Below are 22,625 nucleotides of genomic sequence, written 5' to 3'. Positions count from 1 at the left end.
GTATCCTCAGGCTTTTCTAAATGCGTCTCACGGCTCTGTGCCACTAGATCCATTGTCAGTTCCACTTTGTTGCACTTGTTCTATATTGAAGACGACTGCAGCAAAGTCTATTCAAAGCTCAGCCACTGCTAGAACAGTTTACTATTCCTACTATTATAGGCATTTTTGTGTTACTGCAACTAACCAATAAGGGACTATTGTTCCCCTCATAGCGATTATGCTCGCTCCGTAAACACGTGTGGCCATTTCAGCCAATATTCGTATTGCCGAAGCCCAAAGATTTATCCCTGCTGCTTGCTAAATCTTTTGTAGCTTTATTTGGTTCGATATCGGCAGATAGATACAGTCTACGGAGGCGATCGACAGGGAATTCTTCAAAGCTCCCTCTGGTCTATGCCATTCTGCTATCCTCAAAGCTATAACTCACCTGTCTGGTTTTCCTGATCCAGCTCAGTGTATGTTGCATCTTGACGCACGACCGAGTCTTTTTTTTTTCTAGCTAATAGGTACGTCTGCGTCTGACTACCCTATGTGGCCACGGTTCTAAGTCTGCAATTTTTCTCTATCAACGCTGCTACAGCTTTACCCGTTGCTTAATACTGACACGTTGGAAGCTCGTTGCTAGCTACGTATTCTGGATACTTTCATTGAAAAGCGCCGTATATTCCTCACGTACCTTGCGAGGCTAATTTAACAAAGAAAAAACCTTGCATTATTAAAAGATCGAATATTGTTTCTTTTTATTCTTATTGGCTACTTCCGAGTAAGAATTTGTTGCTATACCAGTTCATTTGTCTATTTGTCCTATATATATCTACATTATACCGTTGCTGCTGTTACTAGCGCTAGCGACGGACACGTATCTGATAATTATACATAATGGTAACGTTCACTGCTCTTGACTGATCTATTCTAGTTTTCATCAAAAAACAGATTTGAAATTTATGCCATTGATGTACAACATAGTGCAAGACTGTAGCAGCACCAATTTCATTTAGAACGGGATTTTTGTGAAGCGTACTAGAGTACGCTTTTCAGAAAACCTCCTTTCGAATAACGCACAGCAGAAAATGTCCTGATCAACTCAGTAACTAGTCTGTTTTTTTTTTATAGTAGATTCTGTTAAGTTTCGATGTACCAGTATTATCGTGGCTTTAACGTATCCGTCAGACTTCGAGTTTCAAGTTTATATATATATATATATATATATAAGTTAGCCGTTCCATGAGAAGGATGACTGGCTGCCCCCACCACGAAACGAAGTCTGTCTGTCTACGCGCTATGGATTCGAACCTAGACCACAACGTGTCGTTACCCAATAAGCTTTAACATACCGAAGCCTAGCTGACTGAAAACAAATTTTGCCCTGTTTAATGTTGACTCCTTAGGATTTTTACAGCACACTTCAGTAATCTGATTTCATAAGTAAGTATTGTAAACTAGGCGCTAATAAAGACCTCAGTAACGATGAGTGAATAATAGAATACCATTTTACTAAGGGACGCGAATTTTTCTTTACATTTTATGCTCTCTGCTAGAATTCGAGTTGTGGTGAGAAACGAAGTGATTTGGTTAAAAAAAAAATCGCCCGCTCTCTGTTCTATTAGCGTACCCGTCAAAATCAATCACCCAGTTGATCCATCAGTGAAGCTCACTGAACTGTTGTTTGGGCCCGTTGATCACACTGGAGGCTCTCGGCGTCGTTCACTCGTTAGCGACGCGGGCACTTTCAATTCTACAGCAATGGGTTGGAGTGGCTAAAGTCGCCAATGAAGTCGTGTCAAACCAAGGTTGGCTAATTTTTTCGTACGGACGTACGATCTCAGCTAGTGTTATGTCGATTTGATTAAAGTACTATAGTTACAATTTATTTCGTCAATCAAATAGGTCTACGTGTACGAAAACATCTATTGCTGACTAATTTGACGTTGTGGAGCGTATCTCGCCTTTTGAGCCTCGACGGAGATGGTCAATTTGGCTGTTCTGGCCGACAGAAAAAGAAGTGAGAATCTTCAGGATGTGTATAGAACCGTAAAAGCCTTAGTGGTCTTCACTGCTAGCAAATTTTAACTCTCAAACATGGAGCTGGCCGACAGGGTGCAATAGTGGACCCCATTGCTTGACATAAGTTAGCCAGCAATGCTATGAACTTAGAAGGATACAGGTATAGAGAACTATTAGGTGTACGTACATTCTCAAATGAATTCAAATTTCAAGTCTGTACATTCGTAATCTTACCTAGGGATTATCCTATGTGGAATTACAACTGGACTTTCATCTTAACCTTTACCTCTTGAATTTTAAACTAAGGTCATCACTCCCTTCCAATGCTCAATTTGGTTCTATCTAGTTTGGTCCTGGAACACGAATCATTTTTACTAGTATAAAATATTATTACCATCAGCGTTAGCCCAGTGTGATACAAATAACTTTATAACAGTCTCAGCTGACAGGATACTAGTAAGGTAAATAAATTCTTTGTACGCTTTATAGTCTCCTTTGAACTAGGACGAAAACTCTATTATGCCCTTCTCTGAATTCTGAAATATGTATTTAGAATTTTAGGCGGATGCGGGGAGTCTAGAAATATCGATACGTATTACACTTAACCGTATGCAGTCCTTGCAATAATACGTATCACTACGTGAAAACCGATACGTATTGATTATTATTATGGAACGGCTTGTAGGCAACTTATCCAGCGACGATCGACGTGCGCTTCGGAGCCGGCGCGTTCTCATGGGCCATGGCGTTCGACAGAGACCGAAAGAGCAAAGGGGGCGCTCCAAAAAGAAAACTATAAAATCCGCTGGAGGAACAAGCCCATCCAGTTCTAATCCGACAAAGCCAGGACATGCCACCGGTATCCAACTAACAGAGATGCCTTCCAAGGTTGATCCCAGTATAGTTTTTCCAGCATCTCACAATGACACTCAATTTATATGTATTGTTTGGTTGTTTATAGCTCATAAACTATTGTATGTATAACTATGATCAAGTACGGTTCATTTGTTTTCAACAATAGCGACTAGGCCAATTTGCTCAAAGGCGAGCTCAGTCGTGTTCTCTGTAATTGTAAAGTTGAACAACATTATAACATTTTTTTTTTTATCTCTTGGGGTCGCGCTAGTCGGACGCTAGTCTTTTGCGGCAGCGGAAAAAGGTGTATAGGCTAATTTAACGGAGACTAACGCTTAGCTTTGTGTAGGCTGTTGTACTTCATATGGTTTACTGTTATTACTTTAATTGTCAAATGCTGTCTTTCTCTAAAGAAATGCGTTTATTTAGGGCAACACAAAGACGAAGGCGAATTTATCCCATCGCCGGAAGAAAAAAGTCAACGCTGGGAGCAAAAGGGACCAGGGCGTATTTGCTGACACGAAGATTGATTTAAAACCCGAGCCTAAGCTTACGAAGCCAACGATCGAGGAAAAAAAGGAAAAAACTACTTCAGAAAACGAAAGTTCGGTGTCGGGTAAGACTGAAAGCGAGATCAGGAAGGAAGATGAAGAACGCGTCAGGAAGGCTAGTTGCTCCTCTTAATTTCATTTCTTAGTCCGGCAGATTCAAATACTTCGATGCTGCCCTGTCAAGGCTGCATGTTCAGCTATACGTACTCATTAGGGACGTGGTATGAGCAATAGTTCTGCCACAGATGCCAAACTCACATTGCAAGAAGTATTCTAATCACGCTGTAACGCTTTCCCAAGAACACTAGGAAAGGACGTATTGTTGTATATCTAATAATATATATATATATATATTATATATTATTCTGTAATATTATATTAATTAGGGGTATATTATAGATGTACCACTTAGTGAATACTAAATTAGCTTTTACGGCGGATGTAAAATGGCTTCCTTTATTTCCATATACTATCTTCTTCTATGTCTAAAGTCTTCACTATGATATCCAGAGAAACAACCTTTGTTTCTCTAGAATAAGCCTACACACCGTATTAACGGGCATGGTGACACGAAAGCTCGATTTCACGTTCAAGTTATTTTTAGTTTATAAAGAGCCAGCGGAGTTCGTATTGTTACTACACAATAACCAATATAATCCTTAAATTTTACAGGCCCGTGGTGAACGTTTTGTGATACGGGTCTCACTCTCAGATGATGTGTATGAGCACATGCTGGATGTGGCATCGGGCCCTCGGGGCATGAGTCCCAATGAGAGTGTCGTCCGAGCGGATCGTAATCGACAACAGGCAAAAAAAAAACATGCGAGGAAGTAACTGGGCGAAGGTCGCATGCGCCAACTCGATGGCCATTCAAGTAACAACACTCGGGACGACCATTCGCCGGTAAAATAGCGGAAGCCTTTGCACAACTGAGACGCTTCCTGAAGTACGTGAAGCTGGACTTGCCTGCCTGTTCACAACAATCGTGCTCAAGTCTTACCGATCTTATCTAATTATCCGAAGAAAGTACCGAGGAAGCGTCTCAGTGTCAGTGATCTGGGCAAAAACCATTCAAAATGCAGCACCTGTAAGAGAATGAACTACATATAATTAAAACAACGAAAGCTGCAATTACAAGAGGCCTTCCCCATTAAATGGCTGTCCACGAAGATACTTTTTCAGGTTTCCCAAAGGAATGGCGATTAAAATGCGGTACCGATTTTTCGCCTAAAATTTCGAGGCTTGACCACAAAACATGTCGAGGCAATGGAATTTATAATCAAACACTGTCGAAGAAATAGAATGTGATGGAAATTTAATCCACGGAACTGTTTTAGCCATTATTGCTGTGACATCATATCCGGTGCTATCCTACCTTCGAAAGCTGGCCTCTCTACACGAAAAAGCTGACATATGTTAAAAAATCTGTCCAATTGATTCTTGCAAAAACAAGCAATACGAGTGTACTAAATAAAACAAAGAAGCAGACTTATTCCGTAAGATCTAACGGCCGAGAAACGCGGCGTTAGGCACGTCGGAAGTTCACAGGTTCTCTGAACATGCTATACTGACAGTTGCAATAGTCCTTTTACATTACTTTTAAAGATAAGGTTTTGGTCACAGTAAGTCCATAAAAAAGTAATGACAAAATGTTTTTGTAATATATATATATATATATATATATATATATATATATATATATATATATATTGTACTTTTAAATGTATTTTTAGCGCTAATCGAAATTTTATTTAATCTTTCTTGTTTAACGCAATACCGTCAATAATAGTGGTTGAGCACCTGTAATTATTAGACAGAATGTGTTGGTTTTATTCTGTTGGACATGGCCGGTTCAATCGGTAACAAATATATATATCTCGTAAAGTATATCTCGTGAAGTTTTCGAAAACTCACAGATGTAGCCTAAGAAATAAACGTTGCTACCCAACGAACACATTCGGTAGACATGCTTCTATATAAATATCAATGATTATTTTTACAAAATTGAAGATGTTAACATAGTTGTCAATCGATACTCCTGATGAGGTCCATAGCCGAATTCGGTTTTGGTTTACGCTGACACGTACGTATTATTAACATGTCTCCTTTACGTGCTATGGGTGACCCAATGTAGCTTCCCTATTGTTCACTTACTATTCAACGCTCATAGCATACACCATTGGCTATCGCATACATTGTGGCGCAGATACCATTATAAACAAATTCGTTAATGGGCGTCGTTTATCTCATCGTCCTTAGTTTGTACCCGGCGGTATACATGTACCACTGTTTCAACAAGCCTTCGTATGTATCGAGCATCTTACGTGGACCCAGATGGTAAAATATAATCCCCGTGACAGCTCAGTACGTAACAACGTTTCATAACGGGAGCCAGCCGTATGACGGAATACCCAACGACGATGTCGGACGTAAAGCTCTAGTTCAGATGGTGAAGTGTATCCTTACATATTTACCGGAGTTCCGTTTTTAGAAATACAATTGATTGTTATAATACATGTTCGGTGCAATATGTTTGTGGATTAATTATTTAACTCATTATTCACAGAATGTACCGAGTCGCATGAATTTACCCAACCAGTCATATTATGCCATGTCTGGTACTCGCGTATGTTGGCCCTCATTATTCAATAAGATTAAGGTTTTTTTTTTCGTTTAATTTTTCGACATTAGAATTCTCCTTCTAACAACCGCATATTATTTACAAAGTACTCGAAAAAAAAACGAAACTGGATCATGCTATTTAGATTACCGAATAATTGTTATGCCAATAAACACAAAAGATAACAAACACCTCTGGCAAACTAAAGCTCAATCTTCGTTTCATGATGACCTTACACCATATGCCCCAAACGGCGCCATACAGTTTGAAGTCTTGTGACGCTTGTTATGCGAGCTGTGTGAGGCCGTTTAGTCCCGCCATCATTTAATACTTGTGTTCCATAATTTATAGTTGAATTGTAAGATCGGAACACTTGCCTCATTGGCTAACGTAATACCGCTCTTACTGAAAGCACGCTTATGATTTATTGCAGAAGTTATATTTATTATGAAATTCCAATGTTCGTAATCGACGACCGATGTGGGCTATATTCATTCTTGGATTATTTGAGTCCCTGTTATAAATCTAAAACTCTATTGACAATAACGGAACTGCAGAACTGTCTACTTATCGCACCCGAACTTACATGACAAATGTAGAGATATCTTCTCTATAGTGTCTTGCCTTTCCCGCACGCTAGAAACGCAATATACAATGTTACCTATTTTTAAGTAAACTTCAAGCGTACCACTTGTATCTTGGTCGAATTGTGCTTTCGAAAACCTGTTCCATCAATTCTACCATATCCGTTATCCGCGTCCAGTTAATGATTATTTTGAATACTAGTATAAACCGTTTGAGGTCGTGATCGTTCAATGTGCAGAGAACAATGATGTCAGTCTTTCTCGTGCATAATTCTAGATGCACGTTTGCACAAAAGTATATTATTCGTTTCGTTTTGCATCCTTCACATAAACGCTATAATATAATATTTTTGTAAAAAGCTATTTTTTGAAGGGTAATGCCTCAGCAGCGTACTTACATTTTCTGAATTTCCGCCAAAGCGAAGTTCAAATTTATCTGTTGTCTGCTCAGTCTCAGTATTTAGCGACCAACATTCGATCAGCTTTTAGGTGGCATTCGCAAAATACGTATTGTCCCGGACGATCGGTCGACTGACTGACTGACTGACTGAGTGGGAAAGCTTCTTGTAGTGTATGTGTGTCTATGCGTTCTAGAGAATCTCCGCAAAGCAAGTGTGAAAAAGTCCTATGTGCGTGAAATCGAGTGAATTCGGCTAAATGCATTAGAACTGACCCACGACAAGCACGTAAGTGTCGGTACGCTGTTTTATTCGATTTCAATGAAAATAACGGGAGAGATCAATTGAGTTAATTGCCGATGGATTTTTTACGTTAGGAATTCATCTCCTCCTCATGTACATCCTGCAGGGCCCTTGTGGAACAGTGGGTCGCAGCTCTCGGGCAGGTATCACATAATCTATATAGTGGACCGTGCGGACGCGCAGTTCGGCATACGAACGATTTTCACGGCAAAAACAACAACAGCGGTCAATTTCAAGTGTGCGTGAAAGATGACTGTGTTATATTTCGGAACAGCGAGATGGTTTCAGAGATGATTTAATTGAACCTTGCTGGCTGATGATACGTTAATATAGCTAGAGAGAAGGGGATGAAGTAACACAATACGAGAGCTGCGCAGTCTCACTTGGCCTGACGTCGAGAGTCTTGACGAGGGAAAAAAATCTTAGGTCGGAGAATGGACTAACTAGTCTATTAGCTAACTGATCAACCGTGGAAAGAACACAGCGGCGCTATCCAGTCATCGTTATACTATAATACTTGTAGTGCTGCTCGGAGCTTTCAATATGATGATGAACGAGCCACACACGTTCAAAACGAACGTGAGAAACAATTATGATTGATACGTTCACGTGAGGGTCATTTTGGTGGGGATGTTGATAACATTCGCAAATTTTTTTTCTCCTCATTTTGACTTAATCCGCCAACCAACGCAGAACGCTTGTGTAGCTTGTTCACAAGTAGTCTAAAACGAAACGAAAAAATTGATATATTATAATCTGCGCAAATTGTTCACTATGTCATCCCACGAATTAAGATTATAGCATAATTAATTTTTCTCGTGTTACTGACCGTATCGGACTCGTTGTATATCGAATATATAAAGACAAACTGAACCGCTGGCGGTCGGCTTCCAGGCGGATATGTGATTCAATAAGACAATAAAGCGGAACATAGAATAGAACAGAACAGAGCGGAGTGGCCGCGGTACCCTCCGCAAGTGTTCATTGTGATATCTGCTACGGCTCGAAATTTGACCATTGATTTCTTTCAGACAAGTCTCACTTATCATTCACAAAACTCAAGCCAGCACTAACAAAACAACCAAAGCAAATGATTTCAGAGGTCTTTCGTGAGCTGCGTTCGTGACGGTTTTAATCGAGTCTGAACCCGATAGTAGGCCGTCAGGTAGACAATCGTGGATTTCTTTTTAGTCAACAGATACTTATGGTGATGAAGTAGTTTACACTAATTTTATTTTTGCTAATGACCCTGGCTTGGGTTCTCGAACCAAAGAACTGCACGAACAAACTTCAATGCCGAAGCCTTTGATTGAATGGGAATATTGAGAGCATTTAGCGAGACCTCGGAAGATATAGGATCTAGTCTACGTGTATTACATTTAGAAACTTAACGAATCAAGAGCATGAAAAAAACACAAAGGGATTAAGCATGGCTATGGATATTGTCTTCGAAGACTGAGAGAAAAGGGTTAGCTAATTAATTACGCGAACGTACTTGGTCATTAATGCTGATAGGGTAAGGATATATTTGTAAAATTTTTAGTTAATTTCACTATCAGTGGAACGCGAATTAATAACAAAAAACAATTGGAATTCCCGCAGCACCGTAAGGAATCGTTGGATTCTATCTTGCAATAAAGACTGTAACTTGCATCAATTTTTTGGAAAAAATATTTCTCGTTTTATTAACCGTTTTCGTATAGTCGTTATAACACCTTTAACTTTCGAACGAATTTTCTCGTAGGTTAAACTCTCGATAGTTACCCTGTCATTTCCATTTCAGCATGACCGAAGGGGCACGGAAAAGAAAACAGCCTGACCCAAACAGCCTTCTCACCCGACACGCTATGGTAAGTGGTCTGTCTTTCTATTATGTTATTATAAAATATATATATTGCTAGCGGCAACTAGAAAGGTTTCCATAATGATTATAAAAGTTATCTGGCGTTAGGATACAATTGTAGTAACTGCGAAAACAACAGTCAAATTTATTGGTGTCCTAATAACGGCTAAATGACATTTCTCATGCGATTCAACACATCGGACGCCGGTATTTGTGCGGTAACTTTCACTGTAGTTGTGTAGGAGACGATAATGGAACCGATTTTTTTCTCGGCTTGTCGGCTCTCCGTCCCCAGGAACTAAACATGGTAGTAGATAATTAGGTATAGTGCGATCCAGACAAGAGTTCTGAATAGGACTCGCAATAAGCAGCCTAGTTTATCTAACGTGTTATAAATGGCAGCATATTATGCCATTTGCGATAAGCAATATAGGTATGCTTAACGAGCGAGCTGGCTACGTTTTTTGTGTGGCTTAAAGTAACTTTGCTCATTCTCTTGTGCATACGCTACAAATGATTTCCTATATAGATGCAGACCAGCACATTTCACTTAATATTTACGATAACAGTTAAACGCTGTATATCACGGTCCTTTCGTCTGTCAAAAGAAAATATTTATTGCTGTCGTAGGGCAATCGTAGTCATTTACGCGGTAGCAACAGTGTTCTCTGTTAAGCTGATTACAAATATGCCTAACTGTTCGTATTTTGTGACGTTCTCTATGCTTCTTTATACTGTAAATGACAGACGAATCATTGGCTTTCTAATCGGATATTGTAAAATACGGACGTGTATGTTACTAACAACTTCGCAGTAGCATTGTCAGACTTAAATAATAAATACACTGAAAGAGAGAACAGTCGTTGACGTCGTTCCACAGACGTTTCCTGAATTCGATTAACTAGAATTAAAAACAATAAATAACAGAGGTAATTTGTTTTGTATTAGAACCACTACTGAGGTTGCTGGACTAGTCTTGCAACTCTACCTTTACCAGTATGATATATGGAGCACCATACATTATAAATGGACACCATATATTATAAAATTCTTTCGAACGGGAGGTCCAAACCATTTGCTAGTTGTGTATTTAATTTTATATAAATTTCTGAATAATTTGCAAAATTAGACATTAATATAGTCGTTACGAAGAGGACCAAAGGGACTTCGGTTAATAGTCATCTAGTAATGTACCAACATCATATGGGGCCTCAAACAAAATGTATTATTTGATTTCGTTGAATGAAACGATAACGTTTACTGCTGGCTAACAGAAGACGGCTGGACAGTTAGTTTGCTTTATCAGAATTGTACGATTGATTCTGGTTTGTTGACGATTATCATTACCAGTCAAAAACAAAATTATATGGAACTTCACGAATCAGAGACGGGCAACCATATCATTTTTGAATATGGAAAGCTAGGTACAATAAAAGCAGAATTATGCCAGCACAGCCATATTACTACTAGAAAGATCACTACGATATGACGTTCAATTACGACCAGATAGGTTATTGCATTATACATACAATTATCGTACAACGTAAAATTCAATTATCGGGCTGCACACTTGATGGATGGGTGTTCATTTTGATCATCAGTGCTTTTTACATGGCAGTGATATGTGTCGTCAGTTTTATGACTCAAACGTATGCGTCTTGGGATGCGCAGTTGTTAGGAACTTACCTAGGAATCTCGCGATGCCAGTCGTGTACACAGAATCAAATAAGCTCGTATAAATAATGCAGGTCCTTGATGGAATTCCGTACAAGGCGCACATACAAAGGAAACATTGTGAGACGCATGGAAAGACAAAGAAGAAGACGCAAAGAAAAACAATGTTAAACAGTGTACTAGTGAACATTTATGTTCATTTTTGATGTGCTATCGGTGAACAGAAAACCTAATCCAAAACTATTTTTTTTTAACCCATTTTTCCAGTCAATAATCCCGTCTCGGATTATACACTGTACCAATAAGAAGCAATAATAGTTTCAAGTACGATGGACTCATATACTGAGAGTTCTGCAGTCTTTGCAGAATTTACAAGCTGCAGCTGATAGACATCACTAATTGTACACCGTTAATATATAAGACTTGGTATTGGGTTGGGCCCGCTACTTTAGAAGGTTCTTTGCCGATTGAACTGAAGAGAGGCGCAAGGATAAATAAAACGCTTTCTAGAGAAGTTTTTTAGATCAATGTGTATATTGTTTTAATCACTGACGGGCCATTCAGATCGTTTTCTCTTATGGATTAGTCCTACTTAAACCACATTTATGGCTGTGGCAAGCCAGCAATCAAACCTGTCAGTTGGAATAGTAATAGCAGAAAATAGTCGGGCATCGGTTGTCAATGCCTCACAGAAAGGTATCGACTAGACAAATAATTAATCTATAGAGCTATTATATGTTGTAAGAGAACTATAGCCATTTTCTAATGGATTGTTCAGCTGTATGAGATCGTTTAAGCGTACGATTAGCTTTATATTTATAAGAGCTTTCTGTATCGTCTGCTCCGTGTAAACGCAATTACCAAATTATGCTTGTAAGGCGTTGTGCTGAGGCGGCCTAGAGTTAAAGCTGTGAAGCTGTCGACCGAGACTGAAAGCTTACAATTTTTGAGCAAGGTTTGGTATAGCGGTGGATTATATTTCTTGAATTCTTGGGAATGACGTATCGGGCGGTAGTAAAGATCCGAATCACGCGCCATCTCTTGCTCTGATTCTCAGTTTTGGACTCTGTTCGAAAATACCTCAAAATTGCTAAAACTGATTTCTGTCTGTATAGCTTGAATCAGTTCAAAACGGTATCTTTGATTAGCGGGTTTCGATTTACTTATGATTATCGGAGGTCAACTATATTCTCACTGGATAATTTTCACTGTAAATCATTCCCTTTAAATGAATCACTGTTCATCTTTAGAACATCAGTGAAATCACTGTAAATAATTCCCTCCCCGCACTAACTTTGATGGCAGCGTTTTCGGTTCTATAAGTACTATCAAAAATTCAAAGATAATCTTAATTATAACACGTATAACCCTGTTGGTAATTAAATGAAAACTGCCTCTACATTTCGTTATGTCAGCGTCAACTGCACCAGTTCAGATTCGACCACAGTCGCGGTTTTTGACGTAACCTGCTTCACATTGCTGAGTATTGTTTGTTTCGTTGAGGCTGCCGTAGAATTTTTATTGGGTGGCTCCCGTTGCGTGGACCCCCATCGTTGACAACGTCACAGCCGCAGACAAACGAACCAGATTGCGTTACATCTGCCACCTGCCGCTGCCGCCGCCATAATCGTCCTATCGCGTTGGTCATGCTGCTGCCGCCACCGCCGCCGCCGCCGCCGCCACGGCGGTTGATAGTAGTCTCGCCACTCATGCTTGTCAGTCAGTGAGTCACGCAGTCACTCAGTCTGCTAGTGGGATGTTGGATTTAATGCTAGCAGACGGCGTAAGTTGCCGTGGTTTCTGTGGTCATGGTTAGTGGTGAAGATGAATGCTCCGGCCTATACATCCGTAAGAGTTTTGTTCGAGTTCGCACGGCCGTACTTCTCTCCATCCGCGCGGCCTCTCGAAGATACAATCACAGCGAAATGAGCAATGACGAGTACCGTTACAGTAAAGGTTCTTTTGTAGTTCTCTATACTCACACAGAAACCGATTAGAGACTGTTTGATCCATAAATTAGGCCATGTCCACTTCATTTGCTACCTGGCAAGCGCAACGTAAACTGTGTACACGAAACGGAAATCTGAAGAAAAACTGAGCTGCTACCTGTGCTGGTTGAGCACAAGAACAAAAAAAAATAGGTAGTGTTGCGCGCGCAAGGTTTTTCTAACAGCAAGAGAGCGACATTGGGAGGAGGGGCAAAACTGGTCCCTCCACGAGGAGGGCTGGCAAGTACGATGATCATTATCGCTTGTCTGGCAGAAGTGTTGAAGCATTTGAATCGTTGTCAGGCGAGCGTCAGTTCTGAGCTAATATTTTGCTTTAGCAAAGTTATAAGCAAAAATCAAAACCGGTAGTGACAGAGACTAGCGCAAAGTCGAACGACTGATAGTGCCCTCTGTCTCGCGAAATGTTTGTTTGCATTTTCTCATCAAATGTTCAGCGGAAGGCAATTAACATATATATGAATATTCTCATGATGAAATTTGCCATTTAAAGTTACACCTAAGAAAACCTCGTGAGGCTGATTAAAGCCAGCGTTTGTTTGATCAAACGCGAGCTGCGCTAATTTTGCGTGATCATTGTTTCCTTGAACGAACTTCGGACGGACTGAAGTGGCTGTGAGAAGCAATATACGTTACCCGCACAACGTAACGTGTGGACTGGTACAGTGATATCTCTTACAGTAGAGAGCAGGATGGCAACAGCGCGTGGGAGGAACTGTTGCAGCAAGACAGCATGGCCAGTTCTGGTGAGAAACGCATTAAAGTATTACACACACACGAGATTTTTTCCGTTTTATTTTTTTTTTTTCATTTTTATTGACACATTAAATACCGGAAACATCAGAAACTGTTTATACTCCACAAACCGTGTTCTGTCCTACCGGCTTGATCCATCAACTGTGTATGCCATTGTAGTAGTACGCCCATCTTTAATCGTATGTTCGGTCGAAAGCGTGTCGCACGTGACGTTACTTTTTACAATTTGCTTCACGTAGGATTCTTCCAGATCAACATTCTGATGTCCATGAACATAAACTTTCATTTTGTTGGATGTTTTAATTTTAAATTGTAAATATGTAAAAATAAAAATGAAAGATATTTTTATAAAACTGACCCTTTTGTAACGAATACTCTGGAGACTTTTATAATTCTGGCCTGTAGATTTCCGAATTGTTTAAAAATATTCCTGAGTAAAATCTCAGGAAAGCTGCCTTACCAAAAATAACCGATCTGTTATTTTTGTTTCGACGTCAAATTTTAGTCTAGTATTAATAACTGACGTACCACGTTGGCACGCCACACATTAGGCCGGCCGTGTGAGAACACCTAGTACTACGTTCATATCTTGGACGGGAATGTATATATATTAGAGGGAACCCCTCCACCTTTTTTGTAAATACACCTACGATTCGATCTAAAACGACCAAGCAGTCCTTAATGTCGGTACGGGATCGAGGTCAAGGAGCCAACATGAGCCTTCAGGTACTTTTTGGCTTAGATGTCGTTCTTTGATATAACTAGAGTGCCCGTACAAGAAAACGTGCCTTTCAGTAAAACAGATTATGTAGCCATATGTTGCCCTCACTGGCTTTTTTCCGCAAAACTTATAGTAATGGAAATAGTGAAGGCTTGAGAAGGAAGATCGGGTAAGATCCGCCGGATAAAAACGCGAATGCGGTTCTATCCTTTTTTGTTTAGATCGTGCCAGTTGCACATGTGCTTCGTTACTAGAGCGTAGTCAACAGAGCATGCACATCAAAAATGTTGTTCTCGCCGGAAAAGGCAGGGAACTGTCGTTTGAAGCGAGATACAAAAAAATGTCTGATAAATAGCAGCGGTAATCAAGTAACTGCCCCGGGGCACCAAGACAATTATTGTTCTGCCTCTGAGTAATAACAATATCTGTTGATGGTGAAAAATCTGACTATGTGGTACGGAATTTTTTGGGCACTTAAACTTCGATGAATTAAAGGCTGATGTCCTGAGACTTATACGCTTACTCAACACTTGGATTGAGTCAGCATAAAGTAAAACAAGTTCCGGCGAAACAGAACCTACTATTAGCCTAGAGTTACCTGCTGTATTTACGTAGACTGTCTTTGACACGATATATCGTCACTATATCTTTTGTGTGTACTTTAGGGTGCGCCATAGTGACTTAACGTGTACCTGTTTGTAACGATTATCGGCCTGGTTTTATTGATGCTCCCTATTTCAGTTACTATGTTGATGAGTTTATTTTAAAGGAGGAGAACATTTTCCGTTCTAAAATAGTTAACTTGATTACTGCTAGTGCTAAAAGAGGGTACAAATTTTCGCCTTTTCAAATAAATCCCGAACCTTCACAGTGTTGTTTCTCTACATTTTCTCAACTAATCTATGTGTCGAGTCCACTAGAATCTTTTACTATATAAAATTAGTTCGCTGTGAAACCGATTCGGCTGAAGTCGCGTCAAACTTTTGCGTCATTTTTTGAGCTATACTTATGTCATAACTCCAGTCATCAGGTTTTGCAGCGTTTATTTATAGGATAATCGGGTCACAAATCAGTGCCGACCCTGCGGGACCGCTGCCAATTAGCAAGTTTTAATTAAGATTCATAGCGAGCATCTCCGTATCACAATATCCCCATTCAAATTGACAATAGGAACAGCGCATTGTCAAAAAGCCGTCCTATCATAAGGCCGAATGTAGTTGGTATACTACCGTAGCAATACAACATTATTGATCGATTTAGTGTGCCCAATTGATTTTGTTTGTCAAACCAATAATCCCCCGTACAACCCCATGCAACCCCAGCATAATTGAGGCAATATAGCGGAGTAGCACTGCTGTTGCTGAAATATTGTTCGCATTGGGTTAAACATAACTGTCAGAGTAGTAAGTTCAGGCTGGCAGAAGACTTTTGTGGCCGGATATGCCTAATTTTCGTGGGTATATGCATGCATAAGTAGATATTCATAGAAAGCGACGAAATCAAAGACGTCCAAGGGAGGCATTGAGCATGATGCATATATATATATATATATATATATATATATATATATATATATATATATTTTTAGATTGTAGAAATTATGTTCGTACATTGCGTGTTTATAGCTGCGGTGGGCAACACATGCATGGATAGTAACTGTTCGCGCGTGCTGGCGAATCTGCTCCTAGTATACATAGACGGAATTTTCCGACTACGTATACTAGGGGCAGGTATAGATTTGTGGAGTTGGGCAAGATGCAAGAAACTAGTAATTTTTGGAAGCAGTACTATTATTAATTATATATATATTATTAGTACCTTCGGTGAGTGCCACGAGCGGCTTTCGTGAATTGTGAAATGCCAAACCTAGTTCGCTAGTATTGCTTCATGTAAATAGTTCCAGTTTGAAACAAGTTGTCGTCCATTATGGAACTATTGTGTAGAAGTACGCATATTATGCGATACAAAAAACGACAGCTAAAGTAGCGGCGTGTGTAAAGGTATTGTTACAGGTATTACGGTTTTCCCCTTCTCTTATGCCATGTAACAAAAAAATCAGATCGAGGCGAAATAAACATGACAGGGAAACATTCGCTTCGTGACTTTTGACCTCTCATTTTGAAAATCGTCACTGTATTGAAATTGAAGGGAAAATTGCAGTTTCGAATATTGAAGATTTCTAGACGAGGTTACTATTCCGTATCGTATAGCCACGGCAATGGGTAGCTAGAGGATCACAAAGGTTTTCCTACCAGCGATAGGTGAAGGGTTTATAATAGCTCATGCAGATCCCGCTTCAATTTTACCAACATTCTCAAATATACGACATGGGGCCATTAACCTTCCCCAATGTGTTGTTTGTCGTCTGCCTTTCTTTTTACCTACATGAGGTTCGTATGCAAATCATGCATGCAAAATTAAACATGAGATTGTCCACATGTCTGCAATTCATTATATACATCGGATTGGATTATATATATATCAGATACATCATTCTACATTAATGGTGGTTTTTATAAAATCGACCATATGTACAAACCAATATTTGAGAAATAGCTTGTTGAAACTTTCATGCTATTTGCTTTTCTATTGAAAATTTTTCTAGGCACTTAATACTCCCGCGGTGTTTTTTGACGATCCGCAAGCTATTGCGGTACGTGAAGCATGTGATTACAGCATTAAAATTACAATTGAAATGGCCAAAGCAGGCACGACCCCTCGGCCCATCCGCATTTACGCTGACGGTATGTATTCTACAAATAGTATAATTGAAGTTTGGGATTTCATCACACACGCATTGTCAACACCGGATTGCGTTTTAGGAGTAGCCACATTGTTGATTAGTTTGTAAATGTTTAACCGTGAATTTGCATAAAACTGGTTTGTTGCCTTCTCCTTTGTTGAGCAAGTTTTCTTTTCGGTTCAACCGTGATAAAATGGTAACTGTTTTTCAAATCTACAGTAAATTCTTACTAGTTGGATATAAAAGCCAGTGGTATACCGATTGATCTTATTTTCTTTTCCGTCCAGGTGTTTACAGTTTTAAAAGGCTTTGAAAACTGTTAACAAATCGTTAGGTTTATTAGGTGTTTGTCCTTTTCTACAAAATAGGCCACACTGACTGGCGTGCAATAATCAAGCTTTGAGCAAACGTATTTCGTGCTGTGTCAAATTTTTCAGGCATTTATGACCTTTTCCATCAAGGCCATGCTAGGCAGTTAATGCAAGCTAAGTCTATGTTCCCCAACGTGTACTTAATCGTGGGCTGCTGCTCGGACCAACTTACCCATGCTAAAAAAGGAAAAACAGTACGTTTTACGTTTTCGGTTTTGTTTCAGCTTTTGTAGGGCTTTGTATCTGACAACGTCGGTGGAAAAGTCGCCATAACACCGCTATTAAAAACGTGATACGCATTTTGGGAAACTTCAATAAGTAATCACCAAGTTAGGATAGTGACTTCGATTTTACAGCTTGTCAAAGAAGCTGTCTACCATGCTAACTAAAGTGTGGCCTGCATAAGAATAGTATTATTAGTGGGTACCGACCCCGACAATCACACCAAGCTTATTACCTGTCTTGGAATTGCATCATAATTCAGTATGCCCCTTTTCTCATTTCCTTATTTTTAACTACTTAGGTGATGACTGACGAAGAGCGGTGTGAAGCTCTACGCCACTGTCGTTATGTGGATGAAGTCGTTCGGGACGCTCCGTGGGAGCTGGATGATGCTTTTCTTGAACGGCATAAGATCGACTTCGTCGCTCACGACGATATCCCGTACGGTACCGCTGACGCAGATGATGTATACCGGTTTATTAAAGAGCGCGGCATGTTCGTTGCTACCCAGAGGACAGAAGGTGTTTCAACGTCCGATCTCGTAGCACGAATCGTCCGAGACTACGATATGTACGTGAGGAGGAATTTGGACAGAGGATACTCGGCCAAAGAGATGAATGTCTCTTTTCTGAATGTAAGTTCCAAGGTCCTTAAAGCAACAGTCGTCTGCTGCCTTGCTGATTATTAGCTTCTTACTAGCAAAAAAAAAGCAAAGACTGAAAGGTCGAAAGAATACTGCAACAGACTAAGGTCCGAAGAGTAACTTTCAATGGCATTCACAAAGAAACTCACCGCACCCTTGAGAGATTAAAAAAGAGCCCTAATATAGATATGGAAGTACAGCATTAAAATACTGACCTTTCAGCGATAAAATAACAAGCCAGGGTTGCGTTTTGCCACGAATTTATCTCGTGAACAGAAACTAGCATTTCAAAAAGTAATCAGTTGTTGAAACAAAAAGCGCAAGAACCCCTAGAATGAATTTCCATCTTGCAACGAAATACAGGATGAACAGACGACTTGACGTGTACTATTTTAGAGGAACATCACACACTATTTTAGTAGTCACTTTAAAATAGGTAGGTTAGACTGACGTGTCTCGTGATTATTTTTCTAAGTCGTTGAAATCAGCGTAATGTAAAGCTGAGCGCACACACTTATCTCTAAAACCGCTGGTAAGTTCTAGCCCAACACATCTATTCTTGACTTGGGTCTCCTTACCACCCAATTTGCGCTACGAAAAAATATTGCAAAAAATGTTGAGATAACATTTGATTACTAAGATTAACCCTCTGGTCATGGCGGTCGGTGGCTGTTGCTAACACTGATTTATTGTTAGTGTTATGCGCTATATGCCACATAAAACTCGTGTGATTTTTGTTTGATAGCAGTGTCTTCAAACGATTGCCGAGTTTGTAGGTTTACGTATTGAATATATTTATTATCAATCAGTAATAATCAGAATGCATTCTCAGTTGAAGCTTTCTTAGAATCCCAACAAAAATCAAGGTCTCTCTTGGTCTCAGTGATCTTGCTATTGTTTTTTTAAAAAAATTGAAACTTATACAAGGCCTTCTGAAACCGTTTGAACAATAAATTGTCTGACATGGTCTAACTTGCTACAAGTCGGTGAGAACTAGCCCTTGAAAGAAAATGCTCGACGACTAACCACACTTTACGCGCTGTCCGCCCCAGGATGTAAGAAGGATAAGGCCATGACTGATTTAACGAGACATACAAACACACAAAACTGAGTTTGGTGCTGTATTAACAAAAACATACAGACTAGTACCTACAGACGATGTTAAATAATCTTGACTAAGCTCGTAAAAGGTCTACTGGTCTCTTAAATATTATCTCTACTCGACTCTCATAGAGGATGACCGTTGTAATGTAATAAAAATTGTCAATGTTTTGTTTTACCTCATGCGCTTAAACATGTTTTAAAATGTTCATAAAATTCAATGGTGATCTTGGCCCTCCTGATTAGTTGTTCACGTCCGGTGGATCTTGCTCACACTTGTATACGTTTGAATGGAATTTATCTTTCACTATCAAAGCTTTGCTATATTGTACCACAATTATGACACCTCTATGACTATTGGCTAGATGCAATGTACTTGCTTTGTTTCCTAGCTGACCTTAATACACTGCACTCCTTAGCGATACTTTGTCTCGTCGTCTCCATTGCTTCATATTGGTAATTCCTATAAGCAAACAGAACACTTCCTGCATTTAGGTAAGGCATGCACACGTCAGAATTTTTATCTAGTGCTATGTCGTCCCTTCTCTGTCCCAGATTCTTTCTGCTCTGGCTTTTGTTAGTCTACTACAATCAGTGCAATCACCAGCATGCAAAACCTTACGATACCCTGCTTGGCTCCGTAGGTCTACCGCCTATCTGAGTGAACCTTAGAACAACGACATCGCTTCTATAGTACAGGATATTTACAAAATTGTTGTTGGTTTGTTATAGGAGAAGAAGTTTCAGCTCCAAAACAAGATGGATGCGCTTAAAAAAAAGGGCAACGATCTTGTAGAAAACCTTGGAGAGAAAAAACACGAACTCATCACCAAGTGGGAAGAGAAATCCCGTGAGTTCATCCATAGTTTCTTGGAACTCTTCGGAAGAGACGGAACACTGGTGAGTGAATGTGAAATGTTTGTATATAGTCAAAGAAACAAGCCAATTGTTTTCGTGTTTTCATCAGGCGTAACAAAGGAAGTGTCGGGTTATCATCCATTATAGGGGTGAATGTTATCCAATATGCCGGGACTTAAATAAATTGAATCAATAAACAACACTTAGGCAGCACGATCAGTAGCCGAAATATCGTACCAATCCGGGGTACATTATTGCTCTAACATTAAAAGCTATTTCTGATAAAAGACTTACAAATTTGATTAACAACATAATGCCTATATTTCGGCATGCGTGTCAGCATGGGCTTGTTGTAAGTGAAACAGATTTGGTAGCTGCGATGGTTTGAAGCAAAAGTAAACACGAAATTGGCTTATGTGGTATGACTTTATTCATGAATAAAAGGTCTGTATACATGTTACCAGCATACAGGTTACTAACTTGAGCCAATCAAGGTCAATTTACGTCGAGTCTTGGAGTGGAATAATAGAATTTTCTCTAATAGTAATATTGAAAAGGTCCATTATCTTTCTATACGAACAAGACTTTTATGCGTTTTAATTAACAATGCATTACACCCGGAACATCCCCATATATAATTACTTTCTCTTCGAACAAGTTACCCTGAAAAATCGCCGTAGTTTCTATCCATGCGAGGGCTATAGATTTTGGTCTGTGCTGTATAATAAGGCTTGTGTATAGGTGTGCATTGTCTCTACTTCCAATACCTGTACATGACATAATTTGTTGTTCTTATCTCGTCCACCTGGCATGAAGCATATACTGCTACTCCCTTGTCGTACCCTGTCATTGTTCCACATGGCATTGTTTCTATCTTTTTATCGCTTTCGGATACGTCGGTTTTGCGGTTGAGTACGTTTTTGTTGTTGTTATTGTTGTTGTTGCTGCTGCTGCTGCTGCTGTTGTTGTTATCATCGTTGACGGTGTCTTGTGTGGCCGTCTGTATATATCTTTATCATATCTATATATATATAGTGTGCGTGTCTATCTGTCTCGTGTTTTCTGTATTTGTCTGCTGTGCGTTAGCTGGCCGTCGGATGGACCGGCAGCTCGGCTCCTTCGCGTTCTGCTTCGCCGCCGGGTGACACGGGAAGCGAGAGCGCATCGGTACTGGCCACACCCGTTGACGAGCGCGCTGGTCAACTCCCGCACGTCTCTCGGATCGCATTCACCTCCGACCCAATCTTGAGCGAACAAACCGATCGATATGGGGCGGCTGGGTCCGCGCGAAGTCCGGATCGAAGCGAGCAACCCAAGGAAGAACAGCAGGAACAACACTGTAACGTTAAAAGTGACCGTAATCACGAAGCTGGTAGTCCAGCGATGCTGGCGATGACAACACTGCCGAAAGATAGCTTTAATGTCCAGGGAGCTCTGGGTGAAAGGGCTGTCGGTGAAAAGGTGGAAAACTTCCATACACCGCCGGGATCCCGCGGAAAATTATCGCCGAAAAAAGATAAGCCGGCCAATGGACACGGCGAATATGAGACCGATGCCGAGAAGATAACGTCAGCGGACGATGACGGCGATGATGATGATGATGTCGATTTAAATACAATCTCGAAATATGTGACCCTATAAAACCCAAGGAGGCACCAGCGACGCGAATGCTAACGTTACCTACTGATTATTGCTACTAGACGTTTGGGTGTTATCCTTTGCGAATGCGAACTTCTTTCAATTTTGGTCTGCGACGAATCCTGATGCAGTCCTGTATGCAACGCACGCTTAAATGACTGCTATCTTAAAAAGCACTAATGTCCTTCGCCCGCCTCAAGCTTACGAACTCCGCAACGACAGCAACAAAAGACCTCAACAACAATAACAACGCCAGCAGCACAAATCACGTATGGTGCAGTGCAACACACGTAGATATTCGTTCACTGCGGCACCGCATTCATTTAGGGATTAAACAGACCGTTTGTTACGTTGAGCTAGGAGAAGTCAATTAGAATTGCTAGTAGCTCCGTAGCTATAGTGCCCTTTCTTGTGAGTAAACAATGAATCTTTCGACTTGTAGTATATTCATTAACTGATAGCGAATCACAGCGGAGGCAGGCGCTAGGACCACGTGGACCTTGTAGGTTTAAACCATGGGCCCTCTTTATTATTGCGATCGAGGAAATGAGGCTATTAAGCGGGCCGGATATCACATCTTAGTCGTAGTCGAAACTTTGTCAAGGGATCTGAACGTGAAACAATAAAGGTACATGGTAGACTATTGGACTTGGACAGTTAATCCGACCAGTTGGAATACTTGGCTGAGCACATACAACGTTGCTTGAGCCGTTAAATATGTTACATATTTCTGT

At 40.1% G+C, this 22,625-nt stretch overlaps 2 protein-coding genes and 1 long non-coding RNA gene across 11 annotated transcripts in view; 2 read left to right on the top strand and 1 right to left on the bottom strand.

The window, feature by feature from the left end:
• Positions 1–1,537: 1,537 nt before the first annotated feature.
• On the top strand, positions 1,538–4,983 carry LOC111244594 (uncharacterized). 2 transcript variants are annotated; one of them, XM_022791844.2, is made up of 4 exons: positions 1,538–1,790; positions 2,690–2,892; positions 3,289–3,475; positions 4,083–4,220. In XM_022791844.2, exons 2-4 carry the CDS (start codon positions 2,740–2,742, stop codon positions 4,091–4,093), a joined length of 351 nt encoding a protein of 116 aa, XP_022647579.1. In that variant the 5' UTR covers positions 1,538–1,790; positions 2,690–2,739; the 3' UTR covers positions 4,094–4,220. The 2 variants fall into 2 exon arrangements, with proteins under 2 accessions (XP_022647579.1, XP_022647578.1); XM_022791843.2 differs by having other exon boundaries at positions 1,539–1,790; positions 3,289–3,525; positions 4,083–4,983.
• Positions 4,984–7,083: 2,100 nt separating this feature from the next.
• The window catches only part of LOC111244411 (choline-phosphate cytidylyltransferase B-like), an 18,272-nt gene continuing 2,730 nt past the window's right edge, over positions 7,084–22,625 (top strand). Inside the window, exons 1-8 of one of the 5 annotated variants that reach the window (XM_022791497.2) lie at positions 7,227–7,300; positions 9,099–9,165; positions 13,449–13,584; positions 16,921–17,059; positions 17,496–17,623; positions 17,953–18,285; positions 20,128–20,295; positions 21,340–22,160. In XM_022791497.2, the coding sequence (XP_022647232.1) occupies positions 13,531–13,584; positions 16,921–17,059; positions 17,496–17,623; positions 17,953–18,285; positions 20,128–20,295; positions 21,340–21,894 (1,377 nt within the window). In that variant the 5' untranslated portion in view covers positions 7,227–7,300; positions 9,099–9,165; positions 13,449–13,530 and the 3' untranslated portion in view covers positions 21,895–22,160. Of the gene's footprint in view, positions 7,311–9,098; positions 9,166–13,448; positions 13,585–16,920; positions 17,060–17,495; positions 17,624–17,952; positions 18,286–20,127; positions 20,296–21,339; positions 22,303–22,625 lie in introns of all 5 variants that reach the window. The other 4 variants (XM_022791495.2, XM_086979159.1, XM_086979158.1 and 1 more) reach the window with 4 other exon arrangements.
• Positions 9,160–22,625, bottom strand: part of LOC111244412 (uncharacterized) — a 21,203-nt gene continuing 7,737 nt past the window's right edge. The window contains exons 1-4 of one of the 4 annotated variants that reach the window (XR_015320338.1): positions 12,233–13,467; positions 11,694–11,768; positions 10,845–10,909; positions 9,160–10,059 (exon numbers count right to left, since the gene is read on the bottom strand). This is a non-coding gene — a long non-coding RNA (uncharacterized LOC111244412). Of the gene's footprint in view, positions 10,060–10,844; positions 10,910–11,693; positions 13,468–19,792; positions 19,859–22,625 lie in introns of those variants that run through there. The other 3 variants (XR_015320337.1, XR_002670882.2, XR_015320339.1) reach the window with 3 other exon arrangements.

The sequence above is a fragment of the Varroa destructor genome, unplaced genomic scaffold (assembly GCF_002443255.2).
Source record: "Varroa destructor unplaced genomic scaffold, Vdes_3.0 BEIS01000002.1, whole genome shotgun sequence".
NCBI classification, from domain to species: domain Eukaryota; kingdom Metazoa; phylum Arthropoda; class Arachnida; order Mesostigmata; family Varroidae; genus Varroa; species Varroa destructor.
This window is presented reverse-complemented; position numbering and strand designations above follow the sequence as displayed.

What these genes read in the sequence shown, in the direction of transcription:
- LOC111244594 (XM_022791843.2), top strand. Translation starts at nt 2,740, where the DNA reads ATGGGCCATGGCGTTCGACAGAGACCGAAAGAGCAAAGGGGGCGCTCC. An exon ending in TAACAGAGATGCCTTCCAAG is followed by an intron (nt 2,893 to 3,288) that starts GTTGATCCCAGT and finishes GCGTTTATTTAG; the next exon opens with GGCAACACAAAGACGAAGGC. An exon ending in ATGAAGAACGCGTCAGGAAG is followed by an intron (nt 3,526 to 4,082) that starts GCTAGTTGCTCC and finishes TAAATTTTACAG; the next exon opens with GCCCGTGGTGAACGTTTTGT.